This window comes from Lontra canadensis, unplaced genomic scaffold, assembly GCF_010015895.1.
Source record: "Lontra canadensis isolate GAN:19392208 unplaced genomic scaffold, GSC_riverotter_1.0 scaffold17, whole genome shotgun sequence".
Taxonomy (NCBI): Eukaryota; Metazoa; Chordata; class Mammalia; order Carnivora; family Mustelidae; genus Lontra; species Lontra canadensis.
In genome coordinates, this window is record NW_022631011.1 from 18,418,659 (window position 1) to 18,434,323 (window position 15,665).

General features: G+C 40.5%; 1 protein-coding gene across 1 annotated transcript in view; it reads left to right on the plus strand.

Annotated features, from left to right (window-relative positions):
• CHST9 (carbohydrate sulfotransferase 9) overlaps window positions 1–15,665 on the plus strand; it is a 186,150-nt gene that overhangs the window by 144,905 nt on the left and 25,580 nt on the right. Inside the window, exon 3 of the mRNA XM_032859712.1 lies at window positions 12,413–12,450. Within this exon, the coding sequence (XP_032715603.1) occupies window positions 12,413–12,450 (38 nt within the window). The remainder of the gene's footprint in view (window positions 1–12,412; window positions 12,451–15,665) is intronic.

Below are 15,665 nucleotides of genomic sequence, written 5' to 3' on the forward strand. Positions count from 1 at the left end.
GCTACATCAAGATCTCAGTTTTGCTTCAATGTTCTTGTGTAAAATGAAGTTTATGAGTTCTCTCTAAATGTATCTAAAATTTTCTTCTGGCAAGTCCATGATTTGGCTGTCCTGGCGAAAAATGCTTGGGTCCTACATTTATTTCCTCTGTCTTTCCTATAATCGTGATAAGAGATACTGGCTGCATTTACTGATCATCTACTATGTGCCTGACATTGTGCTAATTACGGTACATGCATTATGTCATTCCTCCCTTATGAAAACCTCATGAGATAGGTATTGTTCTGATAATCCCCCACTTTAGAGAAGAAGTTTAGAAACAAGGTTAAGAGATGCCAAGTAAATTGTCCAAGATCACACAGCTGGTGAACAGAAGAGTTGGCGCTCATGTATCTTAGAACCCATGTATGTCTGACACCCAGGTCTGTGTTCTTAATCACTACATCCTACCATTACAGAATATTCTTTAAGTTGCAGTAAGTGTATACATTTGAAGAGACACATAAAGAGTTGTTTCACTTATTTTTTGTTAACGCTTTTTAAAAGTACAAGCTTGAATCCATGAGGCCCAGCACCCTAGGGCTCCATGAAGTTATTCCATTTGAACAGATGGGGGAGCTTGAAGGCAGCTAATCTTTTCATTCTCTGCGTTCTCCAAAATAGACCCAATGGCTCAGTAATAAGCACCCACATTAGCTTTTACGACTAGTCCCTGTAATGACTTTCCAGGCTGCAGACTTCTAGAAGCTTGGAGGTAACTGCCAGCCTTATGTAAAAGTGTACATCTGGAGGAAGACGACACATAATAGTAGATCCAGAGTCTGTGGTGTCCCTGGAAGGGGCAGAGGAGTCGGGTTTTAAGTATCATATTGACAAAATGAGTCTGTCGAATTCTTGAAGGGAGACAACCTGAGGCAGCAGAAAGCACACTGTATGGAGAAGTAGACGGGTGGCATATTTTGGGTACGTGAGGTATTTACATGGTTCAAAGGTCACGACTCTAATAAAATGTCTTCTCACAAAGGTCTTATTCCCAAGTATACTCTCTTCCACCACACCCACCCATACCCTTCCCCATAAGGAAGTATTTTCAGTAGTCTATGGTTTGTTTCTTCTACGTTTCTTCTGCAAATAGAACCATGTAGATATATTCATGTTCTTATCTCAGAGAGATTTTCCGTAGTGTGCTTTTATAAACAAATAGTTCTCTCTTGTGTGGGTGTGCTTTAGTTGTTTCTAATGGGTTGTTTGTTGTCTTCTGTTATTCCTTCTAGTGCTTTCTTGAACAACCATGTGCATATACCTTTTATATGGCATGGGTGTATCTTCAAGGGCAGATCTAGAAGTAGAAGTCAAAAGGTTGACTCAAGGGGCAAATTGTTATGACGTTTTGTTAGAGGCTGACGAATTCTCCTCCTAAGGGGTTGTCATTGTGCTTCCAGGACCAGTAATGTGAGAGTGGATCCTTCCTGACTTAATGTCCTTGATACCACTCCCTCACTCCCTCATTTCATTTCTTATGACTTTATGGCCTCTCTCTTAAGCTTTCTGAGCACTTCGTCCTCCGATACACCTAGCCCGACTTCTTCTCATTCTAGACTTCTTCTCATCCCTAGATGTCACACATGGTGTCTCACCATGTACGGATCAGAAGTCATTATCTTACCCTCTAAAACTGATCCGTGGATGGCAACACCATCCAAGGAGACACCAAACTTGGAACCCGCCAATTGTCTTGATTTCTCCCTTTCACTAACCCATCTAGCAGTTGCCTTTACCTGCTGCACATTTCAGCCATGGGTCCCTCCTCTACTTCCCAATACCACTTGCCTGCCCTCAGGATCTCCTCACCTTCTCGCCTTTCCCCAGGGGCGCTGAAATGGCATCCTTGCTTGTCCTCTGCTTCTGACCCAGACCTTCTGAAAATCATCTCAACACAATGGCCACGATGAAACTTTCATGGATTTCAAATTTCTGTCTTGTTTACAACCAAGGGTGTTGAATTAACTTTCTATGATCATTGCTGTATAGCTAATCCTTACAAAGGATCTAGTTTTCAGAAATGCTCTGATGTGTGTGGAAGGAATCTTAGGTAGCAATTTAAAATAACAAGTATTCACAGGCTGCTTTCTGAAACAGACCCCTCCCAGGGTCAGTGTTGTTACAGAAGAAACAGAATGTATCCAGTTATTTCAGAACTAGCATCATGCTATTATAACCAGTTTTCACATAGCAAGTGTTCCCTCACAGACAAAAAAGAAAATCTCTATCTGTACTGAATTTTAACAAAGCCAAGAAGAAGGGATCTTCTAGTTACATAAGATTGTGATTGGTGATTCAAACTACCAAAATATTATTGACCTTAATTTGGTTAACAGAGAATGATGGAATTTATCTCCTCCCATCTTAAGTTCTTATTTATACTATTTGGTGTTTTAAATGTAAGAAGAATTATACAGATGTAAGCACTCACTATGGCACTCTGGCAGAATTGCTATTATTTGCCTTACCATAAAACTTTAAAGGTTTATGTTCTTCGTTCCTTCAAGGGGGAAAAAAAGAGAGATTTTTAAATTTAAAAAATCACATAAAAATTCATCTATGAAATGGTTTAAGGATTTATGAGTGTAAGTGCTTTGTTCAAATTATTACTGTCACAGTACCAACCAAACTTAACCAGAGATATAAATTTTCCAAAAGGAAGGAAAATAACAAAAGAAAATTATTCTGTTACCATTGAAAAACAGAATAATCAATATGTTTTCCTGTTAAGTTAAAAAAAAAAATGGTGAGCTCTAAAACCCCAAAATCTTTTATTACAAAAAGCAAGAAGCTAGGGATCAATTTGGATTTAAATGAATATTAAATAATTTCCCTCTAATTAATTTTAATGATGTAAAATAAGTACGTCTTTGATGAAAGAAGTCACTAGGGTACAACCATTGTGAACATAGCTCAACATGTTGAGCCTTGTGATTTCTACCATTTCTTGGGTATCAGAAAAAGAGTCCCCACCCAGAATTGACTTATGACACTTCCCTGTGCTCCCTTACCATCTCCCCCATCCTCAACCTCTACTCTATACCCCCACCCCTGGGCTAGGAGACATGATTAAAAGATACTTGGGAACTCTGAAATGTAAAACAAACTAACAATGGCAACATTCCCCAAATTGTGAAAAAATATACTAAAAGTAAAGGAAAAGAAATAAAAGTATAAAAATCAAGCATCTGTCCTCTCCGGTTGGTAGATTTGTAGTTTGATACTGGGAAAATGGTACCATATGGAGCCACCTAAAAGTTGCCCATTTACACCCGGTCTTTGTTGCCTGAACCACAGACCCACTGCATGCCACAGCATGACCCTGCGTCATAGAGAGGGACCCCTGAAAAAAACCCTAGCCTTCTCCTTTTCTCTCCATAGGAATGGTGATCTAAGCTATCCAAACAAACTCTGGAGGTATATTTACCTCCTGCATAAAAAGCTTGGAGATTGACTAACAATTACAGCCCATTAACAATCCTTTCAGCTGGTTCTAGCCTTAAGTGAGTAGGTGTTGATATATGGAAAAGAGGTAATTGAAAAAAGATCCATATATGTTCTCGGAAGTTTCTAGCAGTCTACAAGTTAGCTAGGAATTAACCAGCTCAGTTCAGTGTTCCCACTGAACTCTTTAAAAAAACAAAAGTGTCGCTCTTTAAAAAACAAAAACAAAAACAAAAACAACAAAAAAGAAAACTTGTTTGACTTAAAATCCTGTTTGAATTCTTCTTTAAAGTGCGATCACCAGTGGTCAGTGGTTTAATCAATCCTGGCTATGCAGAGCAGCCATGGTAAAAGAATCAAGTAATTAATTAAAGGACAGAGTTCAGTGACATTCTGGGTTGGAGAACAGTGCAGATCCAAGGAGAGTGGCTTGCCCAGAGAGCATGGAAGCTCTGTCCCCTTCCCACATACCTTGCCCCTTGCATCTTCCATCGGGCTGTTCCTGAGTTATATCCTTTTTTAATAAGCCAGTAATCCAGTAAGTACAATATTTCTTAGTTCTGTGAGCCTCTCCAGCAAATTAATCAAACCCAGGAAGAAGGGGGTTGTTGACATTTTCCATCTATACCTAGTCAGCCAAAAGCCCCAAGGACTAGCACCTAGTATCTAAAGTGAGCGATGGAGGGAGGGAGTTAGTCTTATAGGACTGAGCCCTCAATCTATGGGACCTGACACTCTTTCCAGTGTCAAATAGTGTCAAACTGAGTTAAATATGTGGGATACCCAAATAGCATTCATGAAGAACTAATTATTTGGTGTGAAATAATTGTACAGACTGATATCAGAATTCATAACCTTTGACTCGGATCCAGGACCAGTGAGAAGATATGCTCTGAAACTAGACTTCTAACTTGCTAGCGCCTGACAGTAAATCCTTATGTTAGCTTGGCTTAGTTTAGCAGAGTTTAGCTAAGTTTAATAAATAAGTAAATAAGCAATATATTCCTTAGTTTAGCATCATACTCACTGCAGACGATGTAAACTTTTGAATTCTGTTACCTGAGGAGGCATCAAACCACTCAAATATAAATAAAATACAACTGTTGCCCCAAATTGTAATTTGACATTTATTTCCGTCTCTCTACTTGTAAAACAAGTCTTCGTCATCTCTCTGCAGAAGGTTGCCTGATACTGACCTCTTCCTTGAGCTCACTCTATGCCTTCTCTAGGATGCCTTACTGGTATTTTAAACTTAACCAGTGCTGAATGGAGCTGATGATCCCATTTCCACCATTGCTTGCCAAATTACCTGCTTTAAACGGGCTCTACTTCCTTGTTTCCACATTTGCATAAAGCACATCTTCTCCCAAGTCACTTAAGCTTAAGCTCTTGGTCACCTCTGAGCACTGAGTCATGTGTAGAATTGTTGAATCATTATAAAAAATTATAGATCTGAAACTAATATAATAGGATTTGTTAATTATACTTGAATAAAAAATTGAAAATAAAAAAACACACACTAAGCAAGAACACGAAAGATCTTGACCATCTTTAATTCCTTTCTTTCCATTGTCCCACCACCTCAGCCCCCCATCTGAATTGTTATATCTGCTTTGCTCACCCAGTGTGTCACATTCACCTTCATTCTTACCAGCGGCCCCCCTCCTCAAGCCATAACATTGTTAGATTTATCTTTAAACAGTTTTGATCAATTTCTGGCTCAAAAACCTTCCAGAGCTCCCTTACCAAACAAATGTCAAAATCTCCCCCTAAGTATTTAGACCCCTCTGTGACATTGGTTTAGCCTACAGGTTTTGCCTTGCCTCTTATTCCTCACTAAGATACAGACTCCACTGAAGTCAAGCGCCACTGTTTACAACTTCCCATACCTGCCCTGTGCACTTCCTGATTCTGTGCTTTTGTTCATGCTTTTCCTTCTGGGTAAAATGACTCTTCGAATCATCTTCTGCTAATGTCCTACAGATCCAATGCTATCTCCTCCATGAGGCATCACTAGGTGCCCCCACCAAACATCACCTCTTTTAGGGGGGTGGTGACAATTCTATGGAAATTTTCAAGCTCCCTCATTCTTTTTAGAGCCAAAGAGCTTAAGTACTTAGAAACAATCTTAGAAACCCTTTGTCCTTGAAGCACTATCATTATGTACCAAAGACAAAGACTGAAGAAGTAAAGTTGTTTACTATGTACCGTAGAGCTTGATAGCGGCAAAGCCAAGACCAGAAAAGTCTGAAAGTAAATCTGTCACCATTTCTACTATATCAAGATTTAAATACCCTTTGATCTGCATACATATACAATTTACTAATAATCCGTTACAGCTCTGTGATTTCACATGGTTGCCTTTTTATGTGCCCATCCTGTTTCTTCCACTTTATTCTGTGCCTCCAGCACACCAAGCATATTGTCCAGAATAGATGCTCATTAAAATATTGCTGTAGGATCAAATGAATGAATTTCGCTAGACTCAAAGTATCTCTAGGCTTGGGGATAGTCTGAAATCCTTTGGCCTGAGGACAGTGGCTATTGAGAGCTCATCCATTCTTTACTTAACCAGTATTTTTTTGAGTGGTTCAGATTACATATTGAACTCACAAAATGTGAACTTTTAATTGAATACCCCAAATATATTTGGAGACAAAGAAAAGAGACCAATATTAATGCATCTATCTCTTAGGCTGAATTAAATTCACTTTGATAATAGACCATTAACTCAAATTCAAATTATTTATTATTGAACCATCATTGTAACCAGTGTAACCAGTGTAACCAACTTAACTAAAGTAAGCTAAGAAATAAATAATAGCAATTTGATTTTTCAGCTCGTACCATAAAATGTATCTAGGTACTTTCCTACCTGCCTCACACTGGCATGTGTGTACACACACAAGCGTGTCACGTGACATGCACGCACGCACGCACGTGCGTGCAATCCACTTGCACCAAACTTATCTTTGAAAAATGGATTGCTGTAGCTCCAGAGGGAAATTCTCTGATGGTGGTGAAGAATGACGTCATTCATTATTGTGACAATTAAATTGTTATTACTATTGTCATTGTTATTTAAAGTCCCAATTGGGTGCCTGACTCTTTCTGCAGTAGAGTTATAAAGAATGAATGCCGATCCTTAAAGTGTCAAGAGATCAAGTTAGTAGCTACATATGACTACCTAACGATCGCTCTTTCCAGATAGCTCTCAGCGGGGGATATAAAGCAATTGATAGCACTCTTCGGGACCAAGTGGAGAGATAACATTTCTACACTATATATATGGGGACGTGGTCTTGGTAGCCATCTGTCACAGAAACAGACTGACTTCAACCAACAGATTGCATCAAACTCATTTTCTAGACAAAGAAACTGAGGCTTGACAGAGAAGGAAGTATCAGCCCAGAGAGGGGATCATGAGCTCCCATAATTCACTTAGCCCCTAGGTTCCTGCACCCCTCGTCCTTTTTTCTCTCAGTGTTTCAGGGCATTGTTCCTTCAGTTTGCACGAAGTTGGTTGGAGGTAGGCACCAAGGGTTTGATTGATACAGCAATTTGCATCTCAAGGCATTGCTCGATAAATACAGGGCAATGAAAGGCCACTCTCTCACAAACCAATTTCCCCCTCTGGGCTGACTTTAGAAGCTCATTGATGTCACTTCCTTCCTCAGTCAGCAAGTGAATTTTCTTTAATTCTCAAGACCAGCTGTCCATGCTGTCAACAGAAAGTTATTAAAATTCCTTTAAAGTGAATAAAAATAGCCTAAAAGCAAATGTACTTGGAAACAGGAAAGAATCAGTATGCAAAGTCCACAAACCTCTGAGCAAAATAATGTTGATCCAACCAGAGATTTCAAACATTGTATATTCAAGATGCTAGAAAAAATAATTAAAAGATGCTAAAACGCATACTTCTTAATCTTTTATTAGCAAAGGCTTATGCAGTTCCAATTTATGCCCTAAATTCCATTGCTCTTTTTCAGATATGATTTGAATAAACTTGGGAATGACTTAGGTTTTCCTGGAGTGGGATTCCCTCCCTTTTTCCTGCATCGACCAGAGAACATGTACATCTCCACCAGCCGAAGACTACCCATAAGCAGGAGAAAAGAAAAATTATCATTAACCGCAATCATAACCACTAGGGCTACAAAATAATTATATAATTATATATTTTAAGTCATTAGAGTTTTAATAGCTAAAGGGAGGAGATGATTTTTCTTATGTTTAAATAACTGTAACTCACAGAAGTGGTATGTCTGGCTTCTGAGTCCCTGGGATCCTCTAGCGACTGAATGACCTCAGGAATTAGAAGCCTTCCCTGTTATCTTCTGAATCAGCCCTTGCCTTACCCCTCGATCCCCCAGCATGACACCCACTTTGTCTGAGCTGCACCTGACCTGGTAATTAAGTCCATCCAAAACATGGAATTGTTTCCTGCCACTTCTACCATGAACTGTCACCTGCCTCTTCCTCTTTTGGACAGATGACCCAAATCCTGGACTCACTTGGATCCTTTGCCAAGGAAATCTGTATCCAGCCTGTCTTGTCATCCCAAGACATGGCCCAGGTTTTTGTCTTGGGTTCCTACCTGTAGCTGGAGCCAGGGCTCTCCCAAGTGTATTACACTTACAGTTTTGGAAGTCAGACGTTCAAAATGAGTTTTACTAGACTAGAAGAAAGGTATGGCAAGACTGCATACCTTCAGGAGGTTTGAGGGGAGAATCCACTTCTTTCCCTTTTCCAAGTCTAGAGGCTGACCACCTTCCAGGCTCGTGGCCTCTTTTGGCCACGGCATCCCTCTGACCCCCAATCCCATTGTCACATCCCCTTTCCTCTGTCTTTGATTCTCCTACTTCTCTCTTAAAAGGACCCTTGTGATGCCATTGCTCATATCCAGATAATCCCAGATAATCTTCCCATCTCAAGACCTTTAATTTAATCACATCTGTAAATTTCCTTTGCCATGTAAGGTACCACATTCACAGGGTCCAGAGTTTAGGATATGGACATGGGGGGGTGCATTATTCTATTTACCATATTTGCCACATCAGTTTTCATAAACTAGATATCTTCATTTTAGTTATGGGGACAAGCCCATAGGGCTCCCTTAATAACTTCTCTTTACATTCTGTTCCTTTCCCCTCCGTCTATTTGAGGACACCAGTCTCCACACGTTCCCTTCACTGAAAACCTAGGGCTTGGCCTCGCTCCCTCTCCTGTACTTGCCACATCCACTCAGTCTCCAGAACTTACTTCAGAAAGACCAGGCGTCTTTCCATCTCTGTTTTCCCTCCTGGGCTGAAAACCTCCTCCCTCCTGCCTGAGCACTGGACATGCTCATTGCTCTCTCTGCCTCCTGTCTCCCACACACCATCATCCCGTCCTCCACACAATCACCAAAGTCATCTTTCTCAAGCACGGCTTTGGTCACCTCACCTCCCTGCTGAAAAACCTCTGCTGGCTTTCCACAGCCTGAAAAATGCTTCTCAACCTCACCTCAAGCCAGCGACGCCCCAAAGCTGTTCTCTACCCTCTTCCCACTCCCGCTACTTCTCACCTGCTCTGGTATACACTCTCGTTCTCTAAACCACTAGAACCTCTCGAGATTCATCCAAATACACCCTCTTCTCGCCTCTGAAACTATTCTTCCTGTCACAACTCCCTGGAATGCCCGTCACTTATCCTTTGCCCGCAGAATGTATGCGCCCTTCCTTCTAATCCTCCCAATTCTGGGGACAAGGAGATATTGTGAACTCTTTGTTATAGATGGCCAAACAGGCTGGGCATTCGTTAACTGGCCCCAAATCAGACACCTAGTAAATAGCAAGGCTGTGATTAGATACCAGATTGTTCTCTGCTCCGTTCACTCGAGTCCAGTGGGCTGCTGCATTATTAGATGACGGTGATCTGATTGCTAGGGCTCTCATTTTTCTCTTGAGTTACTTCAGAGTTCCCTCGGTTCCTAAGGAAACAAAAGGAAGGCTTTGTACTGCTGCTGCCACCCCAGGGTCCCCTCCTGCCTCTTCGCAGTTAGCAACAAGCATTGAGTGCTCTTTTATTTTTTTATAATTTTTTAATTTTTTTATAAACATATAATGTATTAGCCCCAGGGGTACAGGTCTGTGAATCGCCAGGTTTACACACCTCACAGCACTCACCATAGCACATACCCTCCCCAATGTCCATAAACCCACCCCCCTCTCCAGACCCCCCTACCCCCAGCAACCCTCAGTTTGTTTTGTGAGATTAAGAGTCTCTTATGGTTTGTCTCCTTCCCGATCCCATCTTGTTTCATTTGCTCTTTTCATAACCCCCAAACCCCTCACATTGCATCTCCACTTCCTCATATCAGGGACATCATAATGATAATTGTCTTTCTCCGATTGACTTGTTTCGCTTAGCATAATACCCTCTAGTTCCATCCACGTTGTCGCAAATGGCAAGATTTCATTTCTTTTGATGGCTGCATAGTATTCCATTGTATATATATACCACATCTTCTTTATCCATTCATCTGTTGATGGACATCTAGGTTCTTTCCATAGTTTGGCTATTGTGGACATTGCTGCTATAAACATCCGGGTGCACGTGCCACTTCAGATCACTACGTTTGTATCTTTAGGGTAAATACCCAGTAGTGCAATTGCTCGGTCGTAGAGTAGCTCTATTTTCAACTTTTTGAGGAACCTCCATGCTGTTTTCCAGAGTGGTTGCACCAGCTTGCATTCCCACCAACAGTGTATTGAGTGCTCTTTTTAAAATGCACATTTGACCACATAGTTCCAATGTTCCTCCCCACACCCTGCCCTAAATTTCCTTAATAACTGACTTCCCACAGTTCTTGCAATGATCATAAATCTCCCAGAAGTGGTCTATGTTACTTGCTTCCCTGCCTCATATTATACCACACACCCTATGTCTATATTCTGGCCATGATGGCTTCCTCTCCATGCCTTGGACCCGCCCTGCTCCCCCTTGTAGCCTGACTTTGCACATGCTCTTCCTTATGCTGGATATTCTACTCCTTTTTCTAGGCAAGACTAGTGCTCTAACTCAAAAGGCTGAGCTTTTTCCACAAATCATGTTGCCTCTTCTTCAAACATTCTGTGTATAATCCAACACAAGATATCTAATTATTAAAACATATCAAGAGTATCTCATAGAGCAATGCCATTAAGAAAGGAAGGAAATGCATTCTTATTATCTGAAGACTCCAAGATTGGCCCCTGGCATTTTGTTAACAGTGGCGTGATAGTCCACTCTTAACGCTGTCATTCCAATTTCTGTGCTCCTTACACTTCTGCCGTATCTCATAAAACACTTGGCCTAGTGCTTGAATCCTTAGTGAAATGTTCAAATGTGCTTTTTTTGGTTCATTAATTGATTAGTAAATATCTATTATTCATTACATGTCTTAAAAAAAAAGTTTGGCAGTTTGTTGAACAACTAATCTTGTAACTATCATACAACCCAGTGATTGTTCTCCTGGGCATTTATCCCAAAGAAATAAAGCCTCAACCTCACAAAAAAGCCTGCATGCAAATGTTGATAGATGCTTTATTCATAATAACTAGCAACTATCTAGATGACCTTCAGTGGGTGAATGGCAACACACACCTTGTCCCTCCACACCATGGAATATTATGCAGCAACGAAAAGGAAAGATCGCACAGGAATACACAGGCCAACATGGCTGCCTCTCTGGGGAACTCTGCTGAGTGTGGAAAACCAACCTCAAAGGTTATAATGGAGGATTCCATTCATACAATATTCCTCAAATGGATGGAGAACAGATTAGTGGTTGCCCAGGGCTAAAAGGAGGGATGGGGTGGTAGGAAATAGGTGGGGCTCTAAGAGCACACCAGGAAGGATCCTCACAGTGATGGAAATGCTCTGGGTCCTGACTGCATCAGTGTCAGCATCCTAGCTTTTGATCTACCAGATGTTACCATCAGGGAAAACTGGGTAAATGGTACCCAGGATTGGTCTGTATTGTTTCCTAAAATTGCAAGTGACTGCACAGTTATCTTATTTAAAATAAAAATAAAATAAAAGTAGTAAAAATAAAAATAAAATAAAATAATAAAATAAAAATTTTTAAGGACATGTTTAATCAAGTATGTATCATACCAAGATGTTCACAAGCACTTAATAACTCTAGTGGTGCAAAATTTCTTCTTTCCCCTCTTTCTTGGTTGGTTGGTTTGTTGATCATTTATTATTACTAAGGATTTTTTTTCTTCTACATAAGACATAACACTGATCGTTTCCAGGCTGTTTTCACCATGAAGCTTTACCATTTTAGCATCTTTATTCTTTATATCCTTGTTACCTTTCATACATTACCATGATTTTTTTTTGTCCTGACCAAGATACCTTTCATAAAACTGTTGGTTTTCATTTTAATCTCTGCGGCACTGTAACAACAGTGTATAATAATGTCTTTATTATCTTCAGGAGTAAAAGAAAAGATTTTAAAAGTAGTGCTCATGCCACCTGCCATGTTAGAGCTCCTTCTCTGGTCCTCAAAGTTCCAGGAGCTCAGTGTTCATATTATACTTGAACAGGTTGTCATGGTTTGGAAACCTTTGATTGGCTGTTGTTCAAATTTTTACTCAGTCCTTTTTTCTCTCCACTTCTCTGCCAAAGTTTCATGCAGTCTTCGGGTATCACTCTTACTGGATGTCCCCTCCATTCTCTAACATTTTTGCCTCATGTGGTTTATTTAAGATTTGGCTTTTTTTTTTTTTCCTCCCAATTTTTGGAGTGATCATAAAGGTCCATATCGCAATATAAGTGTTTACGCAGATAGCCCTTGACTGCTTTGGAATTTGCATGAGAACAGAGTGGGATCAGTACTGCATTTTATTCATTTTTCACACTTTAATGTCACATTTATTTTTGCTTTCTCTTTCAGTGACTAGAGAAAAAATCCAGGAACATATCACCGACCAGGTATTTCTTCCCTTCTCATAAATTGTAAAGTTATGCTTTAGATGTTAATAGTTAAGCATTTGTAAATATGGAAAAAAAGGTTTTGCTAATTATTAAGTATTAGCAATAATAAGTATTATTATTAAGTATGAGCAATGCCATTGGTTCTGAGAACAAATACATTGGTCAGACATGGATGATCACCTGCTTTCTCTGTCTCCCCATCTCCTTCCTTCCCCCCACACACCCCCCCGAAGGAAACAGTGAAGTAAAACACTGCCAGTTCTGATTTGCAAGGATTCCCCTGAACATATCATGACCTCTGCATTGATATTCTCATGGCTACAAATAGACACTTGTATCTAATTTTCCCTTAACTGAGTGACTCTCCTGTGTGAGCTTCCCAAGTTTTAAATTGGCCAGCTGTAAGTCACTCCCTCCCAAACAGTTCCAAACAGAACCCCTCCCAGGGGAAATATACAAGTTGACTTTCCATTCTTGTCTTTGATTTCTATGCATCGTGGTTAGCCAGCGTCTTCCTGTCTGCTTCATTGCTTTCCTACCCAGTCTTGTTACAGACTTATTTTTATTTGCTGGTGGATGGAGTCACTCTGTGTCACTGTTGAAGGGAGTTGACTACAGCCACCCATAAAACCAAGGGAGAACTTCACCAAACCCTGTCTTCCCCCACCTCACCTCTTCTTTCCATAGGTGATAGGACTGCCGTTCCCAAAGGCTGCCTGTGCCACCACACTCCAGGAGAGCCAATAGCAGCATGCTTGGGCTCCACTCGCAAACACAAATCTCCATGTCCTTTTATTTTTTAATGGGTTTTCCCCGGACATAAATTATAACTCACCCTTGCCAAGGAGAAGAGTGGTAAGTCTACTTTTAAACTAGTCAAGGGTACATTTTCCAAAGTCTTCTAATGCCCTCCCAAGTAAATTCCAAGTCTAGCCCTCATTGTCATTCCACCCCAATTAAGTTCTAGCTTTACCTAATCTGTGCCAGATGCCCTGTAACTCATCAAGCTCTAAAAATAGTTAACTCATTAGGCTAATGTACTATACCACAAGTTCAGGAGGCAAAATTTAATGCTGATCAGGTACCATTTTGCTTTTGCCTGTAATTGGATATGTTGACTGATAGCAGCAGCCATCTTGATATTTGAAACTGCCATCATTGCGCAATGGAAAAATCAGTGAGCTATTTCAAGTAGTTTATTTGCTTTTTGAGCTTCATTTCTTGATCACTGTATTTTCAGTTATTCGTATGTGCTCAAGTAGTTTGGTAAGGCTGAGCAACAGTTAACCGGTAAAGTTTATTGCTACCATTTTTATTTATTTAAGTCACATAGGGAATACTTTTTCTTATAAAGAGACCTGTTTTCTTTATTAAGTTAACAAGTTAAAGCAGTTGACCAACACATATATTAAGGCCACCTCTAATGGGCAGATTTTCATTTCCTATCCTTTCCTTCTTTTTACATTTGGCTAAACTAACAGAATATGTGGACACCAAAATAGAACACCAAATATTTACTTGTAATCTGAAACACTGATGTGTTGCCAGATGAAATCATAATGGTTTCCAGTCCCAATAAGAGAGTGAGATTCTTTGGACTTTAACATAATAACGAAGGGTCTTCAGTACATTCGTTATACAAGGAAGGGTCTTAAGTATATTTTGTTATTCAGTCGTTCTCAGAACAGACAGTTGTGTTGTTCACTGTCTGCAGCTGGTATGTCTAATTTTACAATAGAATTTCTATTCTTCTTCTCCCAAGTAGGGAAGAGCTCTCCACTCTCACGAACACACAGACAATACAATACAAAGAGGCACCTTACACCTCTAATTTATTGATTTTGGCAGAGAAGAAGAAATGAAGTCACACCCCTTCTTTAAATCACTGGGCCAACCCTGCCCCCCATATTTGGCTTTTAAAAAACGAATTTGAAAACTCACTTTGGATGATCAATACAGTGTTCTTTATCAGAAAAGAATGTAAAATGGAGCACTGTTGAGCATTAATCTTTGCCCCTAAATCCTTCCCACCGGGCACTATAGATTGTGTAATTAAATTGAAACTGAAAATCGAGTCTTTTTTTTTTTTTTCTTTTTCCATTAAGTTAAGCGACGAATTGCACACCAATGTGAGAAATCAGGGCTGGGGAGGATGGAAAGCTCCAGCCCCTTGGCCAATAGCCAGCCTGCATTTTTAGCCGAGAGCAATTTTACCACACCTGAGCTCTGAGAAAAACAACTATTTGAGTTCTCTGGAGGGAAAGCTGGATTCTTTCCTGTGTAATTCACTGGGGAAATTAGTATGCTTTTTTTAAAGTAACTTGTTAACGCAGCTTGTTTACGAGAAGCGGACAAAAATGAGCAGTGAACCGCTTGGCAGCTTATGTCCCAGAATGGGATGAAAGCATGACCCATTTTTTCAGCTGTCTCTTTGGCAGTTTGGTGCTGCAACCATTTCCTCTCTGAAAAATGGTCCTTCTAGAGATGAAATCTCCTTTAGGTTTTCTGAATAATTTTTACTAGGGGAGATGAAAGATAATACCCTAAAATGCTACCAAAAATACCTTCGAAACCTCTATTAGAATATCGCCCGTACAGAATGGGAATACAGTGCATAAAACCTTCTCACTTCAACTTGGAAACTGCCTTCTTACAGAGTAGACAAGGGAAACCTGTAGTAAATTAATACCTTCTGTGTATGCCTTTTTGAATAGTAGGTGATTGAAACCCATTGTGAATTAGGACTTTGTTTTTACATGGCGAGGTGACAGAGAGGGGCTTCATTTCTTGTGGAGAGGACACGCACGTTGGGGAGAACATCCCCACCCAGGCGCTGGTGGGGACAAAGGCTCGCCCTCACTGAATGCCCAGTTGAGAGAGAGCCAGCCCTGTTGCTGTGCCATGAGAGCTGTGCATTCGTTCCTAGGGCTGTGGTAACAAACTCCTACCAACTGGGTGCTTTCAAACAATGGAAATGGGTTTGTCTCTGTTCTGGAGGCTAGAAGTCCAAAAAATCCAGGTGTTGATAGGACTCCCTGCTCCCCCAAAACCTGTAGGAGAGGATCCCCCCTCCTTGCCTCATCCTGGCTGCTGGGTGGCGGCCGGCAATCCTTGGTGTTAACTTCCAGCTTCTGTCTCTGTCGGCACGTGGCATCTCCCTGCGTGTCTCTTCTCTTCTCTCTCTTTTTCTTTTTTAAGATTTATTTTATTTC